Here is a 14,378-nt window from a genome sequence, read left to right as displayed (position 1 = left end):
CAAATCTATGGCACACGAGGGTACCTCACCTTTTTTATAGGCAGGGTTCAGCCTCTCCAGGTACCTACATGGTCAGGGATGGACTCGCTGATTAAAGCCATTTGGGTTTGTGTGCTGTGGAATAAGACGATATTGTATATACTGGCTTTCCCAATCTAAGACAATGTGATTTCTGCCTTAACAGTAGATGTTACATATTTTTTCCCCTTCAACCCCCCGTGCCCCCCACAGGACCATTAGCTTACATTACGGCAAGTTACTAGGTTACTCCTAATAATAATTTTATTAGTATGGTATGCTAACTAATTGAGCTCAAAATTCATAGAATAATGCCAACAGGTGTATTCCTTTTTGATGCTGGGGTGTTTTTTGTGGGGGGAATGTCTTAATATCCATTGTACTAATTAATCATATTTGACCAAGTTTTACGTATTTATGTCAAACATTTCTATTTGGAGAATAACAATAACCATTTTTCCAACTACAAAAGTAGTAAATGTTCGTTGTTAAAAAGCACTATAATGCTAGTGTCTACCCCAGAAGAAAAAGTAAAATTCCCCATAATCCCACCACTTACCAAAATCTGAATTAATGTTTTGATTATATACAATTCCATATTTTTTCTGTGCCATAGGTGTATGCTTACAGAAATGGCACACATACTTTTAATTGGCTTCTCCCTTGTAACAATTTCTTTCATTTATTTATTTATTCAGTAAATCTTTGTTAAATATCTACTATGAGCTAGCCAGTTACTATTCTAAGAGCATAGGAGAGTACAGTGAAAAAACCATGGAGCACACATAATTTCACATGCATCTTTCTATAACAATAAATGTAAATATATCGACATAATTATTTGAATGTGTACATAGTATTCTATTGTATGTATTTATCACAATTTATAAAATCACATCTCCCACTTTGGGATATCAAGATGCTATTTATGTTTGTATGTAGATGCTATTTAGATTGTTTAAATATGGAGAGGATATGTGTTGACCATTGGTGAATCTAAATCCATGTTAAAATTACCTCTGCTAATAATAGGATTCTGCCGGTAGTGCCACTCTTTAAAACATGACTTTATAAATAGTGATATGATACTTGGCAGATGTGGCTACAAAGACTGGTGTGAGCCCAGCAGCCTTTCCTTGATGGATGACTGGAAATCCTGGCAGTGTCTGAGACTGTTTGCAACTCCACGTCTGTCTCTGGTTAGACCAAAGGCTGCTCAAAGCTTGGTTCTAGTTCTTACAAATGGACACCATGTTGGCGTTTTGACTGCTGCTCTTCTCAGCCATTTATGGTTATGCAGTGATGTGTGAGGCAGGGCTTCTGTGGATTCTGGAAGCATTTCTTCTGCCCTTTTTGATGGAAATTCCTTCTCTTTTGTTCTCTGTCCAACAACCAGCAGGCTTCTTTCCTGCCATCTGTGTAAGTCCCCAATACAGTGACATGAGATGATGTCACAGGACCTGTTTGTTGGTGATTTTAGGACACTGCTTTTGTTGGTGGTTTTAGGACACTGATCTACCATACAAAGCAAAACATAGGCCAAATGAATTACAGAATTTTATAGTATTATACCCCTATTTTATGGAATAGGGCACCGAAGCATAGAGAGGTTGAGTGATTTGCCTAAATTTCCATAGTCGGTGGTAGAGCTAGAACTAGAAGTCAGGACTTCTCATTCCTTGTCCAGTGCTTTTCCACGGAATCAGCTATTCCAAGTTTGTGGTCCTTCCAAGTGGGGTCCTTATAATAGACCAGGGAATACCATTGCTTTGGAGTGCTTCTCTTTGGCCTTCAGATAAAATGTCATCAGTACCAAATTATGTCCATTTCCCAAATATGGAGCTTTTTATTTAATTCTCTATTTTGTTAATCAGGGAGAGGCTTTTTAGTTAGCATGCTACGGGTGTAGCTGAATTCAGTGACTATTCTCAATGTTGGTGTGCTTTCCTCCAACAGGCTGATAAACAACCTTTTCTTTAGGTTTATGATTGGAATATCTCACTGCCCCAGTTCTGCAAAGCTAGTCACAACAAATCGCATGTCTTTTTAAGATGAAAGACACCCGTCATGTTTATAATCACTTTTATCTGGGTTACAGACCCATGTGGGTTGTCTGATAGATTCCACTCAGATTTTGTTGCAGGCGCGTTTCCTTCTCTTGGAGAGTACCAAATCTGGTTTACAAATAACTCAGTGGCAAAGAACTGAGAAGCTTGTGGTACTGATTGCTTTTGTAGAGCCAACTGCAAATTATCTTTGTTAATGGAGCAAAGCTATGTTGCAATGGCGTATCTGTAGTTGCATGTTGTCGAAAAATATTTGGGTTTAGTCTTAGAGTGCATTTTTTGAAAGCATAAAGGCTAAACGCACAGTCTTTAGGGCCAACTGCTACAGGTTATTTCCTGACTTTGACATTTACTGTGTGCCTTGGACACATTCATTAATCTCTCTGTGCTTCCGTTTCCTCATCTGTAAAATGAGAACAATGATAAGAAATAGTACCAACATCAGATAGTTGTTGGGAACTTGAAATGAGTTAACATTTGTGAAGTGCCTAGAACACTGCCAGGCATGTGATAAACACATATAATGTTTATTGTTATTATTATTATTATTATTATTATTATTATTACTACTACTATTTTGAAATTTTCATTCCATTCCTTCATTTATTCAACCACAAGTTACTGGAACATCTCCTGCGTGCTCCACACAGTGGTAGGTGATAAAAGATTCTCAGTCCTCAAAGGATCTTTACAGTTTAGTGAGCAGAGAGACATGTAATATAAACCAGGACGTCGTATCTATACGACAGGGAGAGTGCTACAATGGAGGACTGTAAGTGCAGTGGCAATATAGGCCAAGAAGCACCAGAGAGGAAGGCATCACAGGGAGAATCTCAGCCGGGACATGAAGGATGAATAGGAGTGGTCATCAGTGGGCATTCCAGGCACGTACAGAAGCACAAAGGCCTGAGAGGATAGCAGAATAACTGGAACACAAAATAAAAGTGGCAGAGGTGGGGAACCATTGGGAACAGTCATGGAGACGTGCAGGAAGGGACCAGAGGAAAGGCCTATATCCTACAGAGGCTCCTGTGGGAGATAATGAGGACCCAGAGTAGGATGGTGGCCGCACCACCCTGGAGCCTCCACTAAGGGGGAACCCGGCAGGGAAGGTGGAAAAGGGTTCAAGGAGTTGTGAGGGCAGTGGGCATGCCTGGTGTCTGATCTGTTCCTAGAAGGCTGGAGACACTCCCTTGCACTGCTCTGCTCATCCATACCGCTCCTACCTGAAAGTTAAATGGTTAGTTATGGGCACCTGTCATGTGTTTGTACTGTTTTCAGGGGAGCACAACAGTCACCAGACACAGATCATTTCATTGTTTTACTTAACGTTACTGCATCCTGGGTAGTTTTCCTCAGTCAAAACAGGTAAACAAAACCACACCTTAAGAATGTGTTCTTTAATTGTGATTTCTTTTTAAAAGAAAAATCTAAATACACAATGTTTGGCTAAAATATCAAATTACTGCCATGGATGTAGTAATTTCTCTTTCCACTTCTTTTTTCTTAGAGTAATTGTCTTTTATTTTTCTAAATAGTTTTAAAGAAGCACCTGAGATAAAACTTTAAGATCAACTCTCCTAAATAGTCCAAAGCGTGATGTAACATTTTATAACACTTTCTTGTAAACATTAACTGAATTCATGGTACAGATATCATACTCATATTATTAAAATAAAGTTAAATAATAGTTCATATTAAAACAGAACTTTAATAATCACGTTATAATCCAAGTCTAATTTAAACTCTTTATAAAACAGTTGGGGGAGAGGGTATTATTAGGAGTCCCAGAAATGTAACCAAAAATGTTAAATTCCTGTTCAGTTTTCAAAGATTGCATTAAAATCAATTATAAGGCAGAAATATATATATAAAACATATATATGTATGTATATGTGTGAGTTTTTTAGTTCAAATATTACTAGTACTTTAATGTACCAGTTTTCAAAGTACTATCCATCTACTGCCAATTTGATTGATTGATTGATTGATTGATTGATTGATTGATTTTCTGGAGAGGTGGAGAGACAGGAAGTCACCTCCTCCCACCCATCTTCATTATGAGGAAAATGACACTGAGTAGTTGAATATCTTGGCCAAGGCTACATAGCTAACTGAGTAGAGCAAACATGAACAGCTAGACCCCCTGACCCCCCAAAACCATTCATTATTTGTTTTATCCCTCAACCTTGTCAAACAGAAGGAAATTGGTGCCATACGTCTGGGCCTAAAGAACGGTTCATTCAGTAAATAATTATTAGGTGGATCATTATTTTACATGCTGCATACTGTTTTAGACACCGGAAGTCGTGTATCTCACTGCCCCTAAAGGAGCTGGGGAAGTGAGCAGAGTAAACCGATGATCAGGGCCCCCCCCCCCAGGGGAGAAGTGTGCTGGGGAGGCAAAGCCGGGATTGATGGTTGCTGGGGGTAGAAAAGCCTTCCTGGCACAGCTGGCTCCTAGGCAGAATGATGGTGAGCTGGGGTTTCTGGGCCAGAGGGTACAGAGGTTTTCCTTGTGTGCCAGAAGCATACACTGGAGATAGAGAATGTGGCACTTTTGAAAACTCCCAGTATTGTGATCCAGGCCATCAAAGTGGCCTGAGGGTGTGGGCCTTCTCCTGGAAAGGAAGCTGGGATCGGAAGGTCAACAGAAGGGTCTGTTTGCATTATCGTAAACAATGGTAGCTATTGAGGAATTTTGAGGAGGGGAGTGGTGATCAGATTTCTATTTTTAAACTGTCACCCTGATGTGGTTTGGAGAAGTGAGATTTTAGGGGATGTGAGGCACCCCACTGGACAGCAGCTTCTGAAGTTAACGATGATGAAAGAATTATAATTTAATACTATCGCTGTGGCTGTGGTGACCGCTCTCAGGCCAAGGGAGAATTTTATGGCGGTGGAAGAGGTAGTTGTTAAGCAAAGGAGAAAGAAATAATTCCCTCTCTTTCTGACCATTAGTCTAAAAATGTTCATGACCCTGGGCTTCCAAAGGGAAGTTGAGGTCCTTTTCATACACAGATAGAAGACCTAGGTCTTTGTAGCACCCTCATTGCTGAGGGGATAAGAGATCATATCCTGAGTTGGAGGTCATGGTGGTCACATCCCTGGAACTACCGGGGCATTTTGTCGGTGTTGGGTTACTCACTCCAGAGGATGGAGTTATTAAGGAGACCCTGAGACTGGTGTGGCTGCATTTTAGGATCCTTGAAAAAGGAGGCCTCGTTTGCAAACAAAAAGAGGATTCTACCTTTTTTTTTTTCCTGTGCACCCTTTCCTTTGAAGTTAAAGGTAATATCCTTTCGGTTTTATACCTCTCAGCTTCTTAGTTCTATAAACCTCTTCCTAATAGGTTGGTGCAAAAGTCATTGTGGTTTTTGCAATTATTTTTAACCTTTTAAACCGCAATGACTTTTGCACCAACCTAATAGTTTCGTTTCCATAAGAGCAAAGTAGAAATAATTTTTTGAAAAGGACTTGTCAACATAAAGTCATGAGCTTGGGTTCTTGGGTTGGAGGTAAGAGACTGGAGGAACTTATGCGTCAGAGCTCTGCAGATGGGGTTTTCTGGAAACTAACAATAAAGCAGCATTAGGATCTGTCCTCTCTCCCTCAGAAAAACCGAGGTCACTTGTCTCCCAGTTCTGAACTGGACCTGGTTCCCACTATTAGACAACCCAAACCCAAGGTTTTAGTCTTCAGAAATTCAGTTGTGTCATCAGTTATAAGAACCTGCTGTTGTGCTAGGCCCGCTATTTTTGGGGATGCAAAAATGAGCAGAAATTGTGCAGTCATGTGTTATTTAACTCTGCATGCAGAATTGTCTCCAATTGATTTGGGTGCCCAGAGATGATAGAAACACCCTTGATCTTAGATGGCAATGCAGGTGAGGCTTGCCAGGAGCGTCTTCAGTGATTCTTGCTTCTACAGCTCATACCCCTAGTGACTCACCTCTATTTCTCCCAACCACAAAATCAGACTAATATTTTCATCTGATTTCCCTCTCTGTTTCACAAAAGATGGTAGAAACCTGTATCTAAAGAATGGAGCCCTTTAATTCCCCAGAGCTCCAACAAGCCCAGCTCCCCCAGATTATATGCTTCTCAGCCAACAACAACAGAACAATTTGAAATGTCGTCCCATGTCCCAGCCCAGTCCTACAGTAGGTCCACCTGATCCTGGGACCAGTGTACCCCATCTGTTCCCACCTTCCACTGTCCTCCTCCTTTATCCCTCCGTGCTCTGTCATCAACTGCCACTAAGGTTAGTTGGAGTCTCCATTTAGAACTTAACTCCCAGGCTTTCGGATCCCTCTGCTGGCTGACAGCAGAAGCACTGCTTAGCTTTTTCTGTTTTTAAATGAATTGAGGTATTCTGATGACTATTTTCTTTCTCTTCCCCCACTCTTTCTGTCTTTCTGACTGACACCGTAATTGTTAATAAATTTCTCTTGATGCCTTTAATTTTTATATCGAGCTCTAGTTCATGACCCGCTCCTGGTAGGGAGCCACTGGTCAGTCCTGGTGAAACAAATGACTCAATACAGAGTCACAGTAGCTGCCGTAAAAGTAGGTACGAGGTATGGAGGGAGCATTAGATCCTCCACTCACGCACCACCCTCCGTCTCTCCCATCAGCGATGGTCATAATAATGGCAAATGTTTTGTGGGCTTGGAACCAAGCACTTTGTTAAACACTTTACAGGCATGACATCATAATAGCCTTTACATCAGCCTTGCAAAGCAGCTTCTCTTTGTCATTAACTCTACTTCTCCGATGAGCAAGCCCAGGCTGGAGTTTGTGGGTTGTCAGTGGTGGTGGGGCTCAGGGCTGAAGCTCAGGTCTCTGGTGCCAATGTCCTATTTCAAACCACACGAGCGCGACCTCCACAGATGCTTTACAGATCCTTATTATAAGTGCTTTGACCTTGCTCGGTGCTTAGAGATATGTTCCCCCCTCATCTTCTTTGGGAATTCTGACAATTCAAGACTCAGTTCAAGGGTCTCTTGGAGAAGCTTGCATACCCCGCCCTCTCTTACCTTCTATTTTGGTTATGTTTGCAGAGACCCTGTGAACCAGGGTTCGCCTCTAGTGGAGCAACTCATCCCATGTTTTGGTCATGACTTTCCTACTTGTCTTCCCCCGAGTAGACTCTGACCTTGAGAGCAGGCAGCATATCTTATTGGTCTTTGTATCCCTAGCCCAGAGCCCAGCTTATAATAATAAAAGTAACAGCAATACTTAACATTTACTGAGCACCCAGGCAGGGTGCTAAGTACTTTATATTTTAGATTCTCTCATTTAGTCATCACAACCACCCATATGAGATGTAAAATTATTGCTCCCATTTTACAGATGAAGAAACTGAAGCTTAGTGTGTTCTATAACTTGCCCAGTGTTACCCAGTAAGTGGCCAAAAACCAGGGCTTGAATCCAGGTCTCCCTAAACTGTTTTCACATTTTATTAATTTTCATGCCCTACATTTTAGACTTGATCAGATGTTTTTTTTTTTTTCTCTCTCTTTCAATGTTGATTATGAAGTGTGAGTAGGAAGATTACATTTTCTTTGGTAAAATGAGTAGTACCCTGAAAAGCACTTGCTGTGTCTCTCCCAGCAGAAGGGCTCTGAAGGAAGGGGGCCATTTAAATAAATCAGGTTTTGAACTTTTCTAAGGAAAAGAATATGGAAAATATGAAGTACAGAAAGTAACTGTACATATGTTGAAAGTCCATTTTTTGACTCAGTAATTTCAGATGAAACTTAGCATCCATTTTATGAAATACTCTCTGTGCTTAACCGGCTCATCTGTCATCTAAAATTTCCAATTATAAGTTAAGCGTTTTTGAGGCCTGAAATTAATTGAGCACAGATTTAGTTACCCAGGAGAAACAAATCCAAAACTACTTACTTTCCAGAGCATAATTTAAAGATAAACAAAAAGACACAATCTATGCAATTAGATTGTATGTTAAATTTAGGCCACGTGTTAATTTTGTTTAACTGTTCAACTATTTCCCAGAATATGCATTTGTCTTTACCAACTTAATTGATGACTCATTTGCCTATCTTTATTTTGAGGTTGAAGTTACTATTACTTATCTCAGGCTTTCAAGTTATCAGGAAAATCAGTGACTAATTTAAGATTGGATACTCAAGAAATGTAGGCTATCATTAGTAATATCAATATTTATAATTTTTCTATTTCAATAAGAACATTTCATACTATTAGAGTCTGTCTGATGATTACATTTTAATAACATCTAGAAAACTCCGAAGCCTTTCAAGGTACCCTTACTTACCTTCTGGATATTAAAATAGGGTGGCTGCCATTCCCATTTTATAAGCTGTGGCTCTGCCTCACACTGTGGTGGGTAGAGATAAAATCAGAATGTTGGGGTGGTAAGGGATCTTGGTCCAACTCTATCATTCTACAGACGAAAAAAAAAATGAGGAAGGATCTAAAAAGCTGTGTGCAGCTCCTGCTTCTCATGGTGCACTAGAAAGCTACCTACCTTTCGTTAAGAAAACCCATAGTTCCTTCACTCCCTGAGTTCAGTCCCTCTCCCACTGCGTCCTTGGCTGATTCTACTTTATTTCCTTCAGGTTGCATCCCCTCCCTGTCGTGCTGTGCTGGGAAGCCATGACCACTGCCATCTTGGAGCACCTGAGCACCCTGTCTGTAAGTGGGCAGCAGCTGCGCCGCCTGCCCAAGATCCTGGAGAATGGGCTTCCCAAGATGCCATGCACCGTCCCAGAGACAGATGTGCCCCAGCTCTTCCGGGAGCCTTATATCCACGCCGGCTACCGCCCCACAGGACACAAGTGGCGCTACTACTTCTTCAGCCTCTTTCAGAAACACAACGAGGTGGTGAACGTCTGGACCCACTTGTTGGCAGCCCTGGCCGTCCTCTTGCGGTTCTGGGCCTTTGCAGAGGCTGAGGCCTTGCCCTGGGCCTCCACCAACACCCTGCCCCTGCTCCTCTATGTCCTGTCCTCCATCACTTACCTCACCTTCAGCGTTCTCGCCCACCTGCTGCAGTCCAAGTCCGAGCTCTCCCATTATACTTTCTACTTTGTGGACTACATTGGTGTGAGTGTTTACCAGTACGGCAGTGCCTTGGTTCACTTCTTCTACACCTCGGACCAGGCCTGGTATGAGCGGTTCTGGCTTTTCTTCTTGCCAGCGGCGGCCTTCTGTGGCTGGTTATCTTGTGCCGGCTGTTGCTATGCCAAGTATCGTTACCAGAGACCTTACCCAGTCATGAAGAAGATCTGTCAAGTGGTGCCCTCGGGGCTGGCCTTCATTCTAGACATCAGCCCGGTGGCGCACCGAGTGGCCCTGTGCCACCTGGCTGGCTGCCAGGAGCAGGCGACCTGGTACCACACCCTCCAGATCCTCTCCTTCCTGGTCAGCGCCTACTTCTTCTCTTGCCCCGTTCCTGAGAAGTACTTCCCGGGTTCCTGTGACATTGTGGGCCACGGGCATCAGCTCTTCCACGTGTTTCTGTCTATCTGCACGCTCTCCCAGCTGGAGGCCATCCTCCTGGATTACCAGGGGCGGCAGGAAATCTTCCTGCAGCGCCACAGCGCCCTCTCTGTCTACATGGCCTGTCTTTCTTTCTTTCTCTTGACCGCCTGCAGCACTGCCACTGCAGCCCTCCTGAGGCACAAAGTCAAGGCCAGACTGATGCAGAAAGATTCCTGAGGCTGGCAGGTGGGGCGAGGTGTGGAGGCACCCCATTGTGACTGGAGGGAAATGCGATAAAAAAAAAAAATTAAGAGTTGGCTTTTAAATTAACACATATTTCCAAGGATGGGCTATGGGTATGGCATTAGGAAGCCAAAGGATTCAAGAGTTATGTTGTTACAGTGGTTGTTAATAAAAGGAGAATTCCTTTTCCCTCTGGGTCGTAGCCTGTCAAGATACAGGAAAGGAAGGGATGTTGGCTAAGATTCATGGGACACTGAATTAAGAACCGTCTTCATGCCTGAAAATTTAGTCGGATTCTGACTATGGCCTCCAGGGGCAAGTCCTGGAGCTGAAGGGATAATAAAACTGGGCTGGAAAACAAGTAGTTGGCTGGTCCACACCGGATAGGCATGGCCATCCTATTATACTGGTCTTCGGTAATCGAAGAAATCGACCCAAGGGCCCAATTTCATTTGGATTTCAGATTGTCCAGGGTGGAGAATTCATAATTTTTAAGATTCAGTGAAACCCTTAGACATAATGAATTACTCAGTTCATCTGATTTGTGGTCCCATTCTCACCCACTCTAATCCTGACCCTTTTCTCAGGATGACATCTCCCTGGCTGTTTTCTCTAAAGTGCTATTCACTCCCATCCATATCTTGGTAATACACAAGACTCTGAAATAGTCATACTTGCAGGAAATGTTTGGATCCATGTGGACCTTCAGGAAACTTATTCTCATATAACACTAATGTAAACGGTACTAGAAAGTACAGTGCCAAGAGCCACCAGGAGGCCCGGCCTGCAAGCATTGATACTGTTTGGTGTCATGGGACCTTTTTTTAATGTCTGTGGACTGTGGGATTACTTGAGATCTGTTAGGGCTCCTTACAGGCCAGAAGATTTGGGACTTGTTCTGGGGAATCTTCTCCAGATTTTGACCGCTGATAGAGTGAATTAGTTCTAAGGGTCCCTCTAGGGATCTGATTATTTCAACAGGAACCCAAGGTCCAGCCTTTTAAATAGATGCTGCCATAAGAAGAACCCACATAACTACCCTAGTTCAGAGTCTTTAGGCAGACAGTTATGCCTCAACTTAGAGCTGAACCCTTAAAATAATCAAGCGCCAGGACAGGTGAACATGTGTTCTCACTGTGAGTTGGCCCCTGAAGGCTCCTTTGGGTAAGAATGGTGAGGTGGGTACCCTGTAGCTAGAATGTTCTGTTTAGAACATTGCTGCTCAGCAGCTTCTGTGGGATAGGTGGTACTTGCTATTGATGTATTCTGACCACGCAGCCTCCCTGAGGACTGACTTCTGCACTCATCTAGTGAAAGGGGCTGTGGTGATAAAAGAGCCATGGAAGCCTTCCCGAGGCCACATCTCATATCACGTATCGTAAGGTCCTTGTTACTAAAAAGGAAAGTGGTTTGTTTTTACTCCAGTTTGGTGAATGTCTTTTATTACTAGACTATTTTGTTGTCTTCAAATCTGTGTTTTCTTTCTTTCTCTGAGAGATTTGTGGGTTTTGTGCCTTATAAATGGAAATGTATGAACACTACTTACTATATGGCCACTTGGAATTTTTATTTTGGGGTTATAGGGATAAGAAAAAAAGAATTGCTTTTCAACCAGTGGATTGAATTGTTTATCAATCAAAAGACTCCTTGAATCTGTATTTTAGCAAATAGAAAAGAAAGATTGAATTGAAGCTTTCTTATCATCTTTATATCAAGAAACTGTATGTCTTGTCAGCTACATAGTTTTCCTACATGGATTTCTTTTATTCCTCAAATACCTGAACTTCTGTGCTACCCAAGTGTCTTACACAAGTTTCTGGTGTCTAGGCTAACATCATCACAAATAAAGTTAGCAAAACTGAATCAGGTTGAACTAAATAAGGGAATGGGGGAGTTGTACAAAATTCTACGTAGAGGGTCAGTTTAAAAGAAGGAATAGAAAGTGTTTGAGATATTTTTTAGTGTGGATTCAAGGACAATATTCTTTTACACGTTGGAAGGAAGACATAAGTCAAGCTCTTGAATGTAACTGTGGTGGTCATGGTGGGCAGAGATCTTTTGCCCAAATGCAGGTATTGTTTTTAAAAGAGAAAAACAAGAAGTACAGCAGTGATCTTCAAATGTAATCCACAGACCAATGCCAGCCTGCACATTGTAAAAGGTCTTTAACAAGATAATTACAAGATAGATTAAACTTTTAGGTATTGCATTGCCATAAAATTTTTATTTTAATTTATACAAGTATTGGTCCCTCAAGTTATTGGAAATGTTTTTTTTAATGATTTCACCAGAGATATTTGAGAAGCATTGAGGTAGGAACTAGTATCTATTAAAAATACCAGTATCTCTTTAGCAATATATAAACACAGGAACTGTTGGATATTTTTAACTACTCAGAATTTTGAAGTGTTAAATACTCCTTTTAAAACATTTTCATTAAAATGAGTGAGTATATCAGTAAGAAACAGACCTAGTTTGTTTGAAAGGAATAAAATATTTGATAAAGAAGATGGTTATCTTTCTCCACCATACCCCCTCCAGCTGTTGACATCTACTGGAAACTGCTGGTTCTCTCTCTCTCTCTCTCTCTCTCTCTCTCTCTCTCTCTCTCTCTCTCTCTCTCTCTCTCTCTTAACTAATACTTTCAACCTATTAAAATGTAAATGCCTCTGAAAAAACTAAACTATCAGTCATTTATTTTGTGAATAAAAATTTTGATGGATCTGTATGAGACCCTACTCAGGATAGGGAGAGGGAAGGGCAGGACACAGCAGACTGGGGAAATACATTTGCCTGTTTCCTTCTTGCCTAGTACTTCCTGACCTGTATTTACTAACAAGCTGAAGTTACCACTTTTCAGGTTGGTAGGGTTTTATTTCCCACCTCTGCTGAAAGTACCTCATTCAACAACAATATTCTCAGTCCTCTACTGGAAGCTTTAAATAGTAGGAGTTCAGGCCACGAGATGAAAGTGGTTCATTCCTGTCTCTGTTGTCCACCTGTTAGCAAAGTGTACATTCAATGCTTAAAACCATTAGGTTCTTCAGTTGCTGCATTGTAGTTTCAAGTGAGCCCTCCAGATGGCGCTCATGTCTTAGAAAGGGCCCAGCCATGTCCCCAAGGCCTCAGCCTACTAATTGTGTTGGTCCTAGTGTTTTGCTTGATTGTTTGGCAAGGAAAAAATGGAACTGTTTTCTGTTTATGTAAATCTACTTACACGAATGACCATTAAACTGGTGTTGTATATGGATTGTTGTACTGTCAACAGCTACCTTGTTTCTTTGACACAGCCCTTGACACGGGCTACTTTGACAAGGCCCATCTTAAAATAAAGTTTTATCTAGGTAATTATTGCCAGGGAATAGAAGTCAGGACATTTTATATCCACCTAGAAGTAGGAAAGTATAAAAGCATTTTAAAAAATCTCCATACCCAAACCCCCCAAATACACATACACATACCCCAAATCCTCAGGTATGAATAGATCAAATTGCCCACCCTCCCCCTCAAAGCTATGGAGTTGATTTCTCTAAAGATTTCAATCTAATTGAAAACATACTCCTGGTTTCGTGGAAAGTAGTGTTAAAGATTTCAAAATTTTGAATTGATGGACTACATTTTTTTGAAATCTAAAAATTGTGAATTATAATTATCCTATCATAGCTACTATAATGTATGTGTTGTGCAATGTAGATAGCCTAACTATTAGATTTAAATAGCTGTGAAAAAGGTGATTCTCTAGGCTACTGTAGCTTCAGCTACACTACTATCAGAATAACAGTAAGAAAACAGCATTTCTCTGGCTTGAAGCTCCACTGGTAGAATTATGGCTGTCCCCTTGCCCAGACGCTTTTTATTACCATCAGGGGCACGTGGCAGTTTGCAAATGCTTCTGTTGTCACTATTGATAGTTTAACCACTCTTCAGTTATTGATTCATCAAGTATTTATGAATACCTATTGGTGGTAGGCACCCTGTTGGCTCTGGAGATACCACAGTGAGAAAAAAACAGGCATATGGAGAGTTTGCGGTCTGCTGAGTGAGGACAAGCATCTTCCCACTTGGGGCCACAACAGGGTCCCCCTCTCCAGGTCTTGGGCCCCATCACAGCCTGAGGGCCATATGGCCTGCAAAATCCACAGGAGGCTGGAATCTGCTTTGTGCCAAAATCTTCAAAAGGCTTGAGCTTTCTCCTTCTTCCCCCCAGAGGCTGGAAGCATCTCTGTCACCAGGAAGCCTGTCACCTTACAGCCACCTCGACCCTTCTTGTTACTCCTGCTGCTTCTCCAGCCCTTCTCACTGTCCTCTACATTCAGACACACAGAAGTCCTATATTTCCACAGGTGCTGTAGACTTCCCAGGTACATCAGGTCCCATCCGCAGGGAAGGCGATGTAGGATTCCACCCTGAGTAGTTCTTGAGTTGGTAAACTGGAAACAGCATGCTGAACACTGGCTGCCTCCTTAAACAAACAAACAAACCCAAAATAAATAAACGAAAAAACACCTTATCCCTTAACTTTTTGTTTGGAAATAATATGGAAGGAAAAACATTAAAAAGAGATTTCATTTAAACATTAACT

At 41.6% G+C, this 14,378-nt stretch overlaps 1 protein-coding gene across 2 annotated transcripts in view; it reads left to right on the top strand.

Annotated features, from left to right (window-relative positions):
* Positions 1-13,141, top strand: part of PAQR8 (progestin and adipoQ receptor family member 8) — a 34,670-nt gene extending 21,529 nt beyond the window's left edge. The window contains exon 2 of one of the 2 annotated variants that reach the window (XM_081037850.1): positions 8,689-13,141. In XM_081037850.1, coding sequence (XP_080893976.1) covers positions 8,726-9,790 — 1,065 coding nt within the window. In that variant the 5' untranslated portion in view covers positions 8,689-8,725 and the 3' untranslated portion in view covers positions 9,791-13,141. The remainder of the gene's footprint in view (positions 1-8,688) is intronic. The other variant, XM_081037851.1, reaches the window with a different exon arrangement.
* Positions 13,142-14,378: the final 1,237 nt, after the last annotated feature.

The sequence above is a fragment of the Rhinolophus hipposideros genome (assembly GCF_964194185.1).
Source record: "Rhinolophus hipposideros genome assembly, chromosome: 3".
Taxonomy (NCBI): Eukaryota; Metazoa; Chordata; class Mammalia; order Chiroptera; family Rhinolophidae; genus Rhinolophus; species Rhinolophus hipposideros.
Note: the sequence above shows the minus strand (reverse complement) of the source record. Positions and strands in the feature narration are given on the sequence as shown.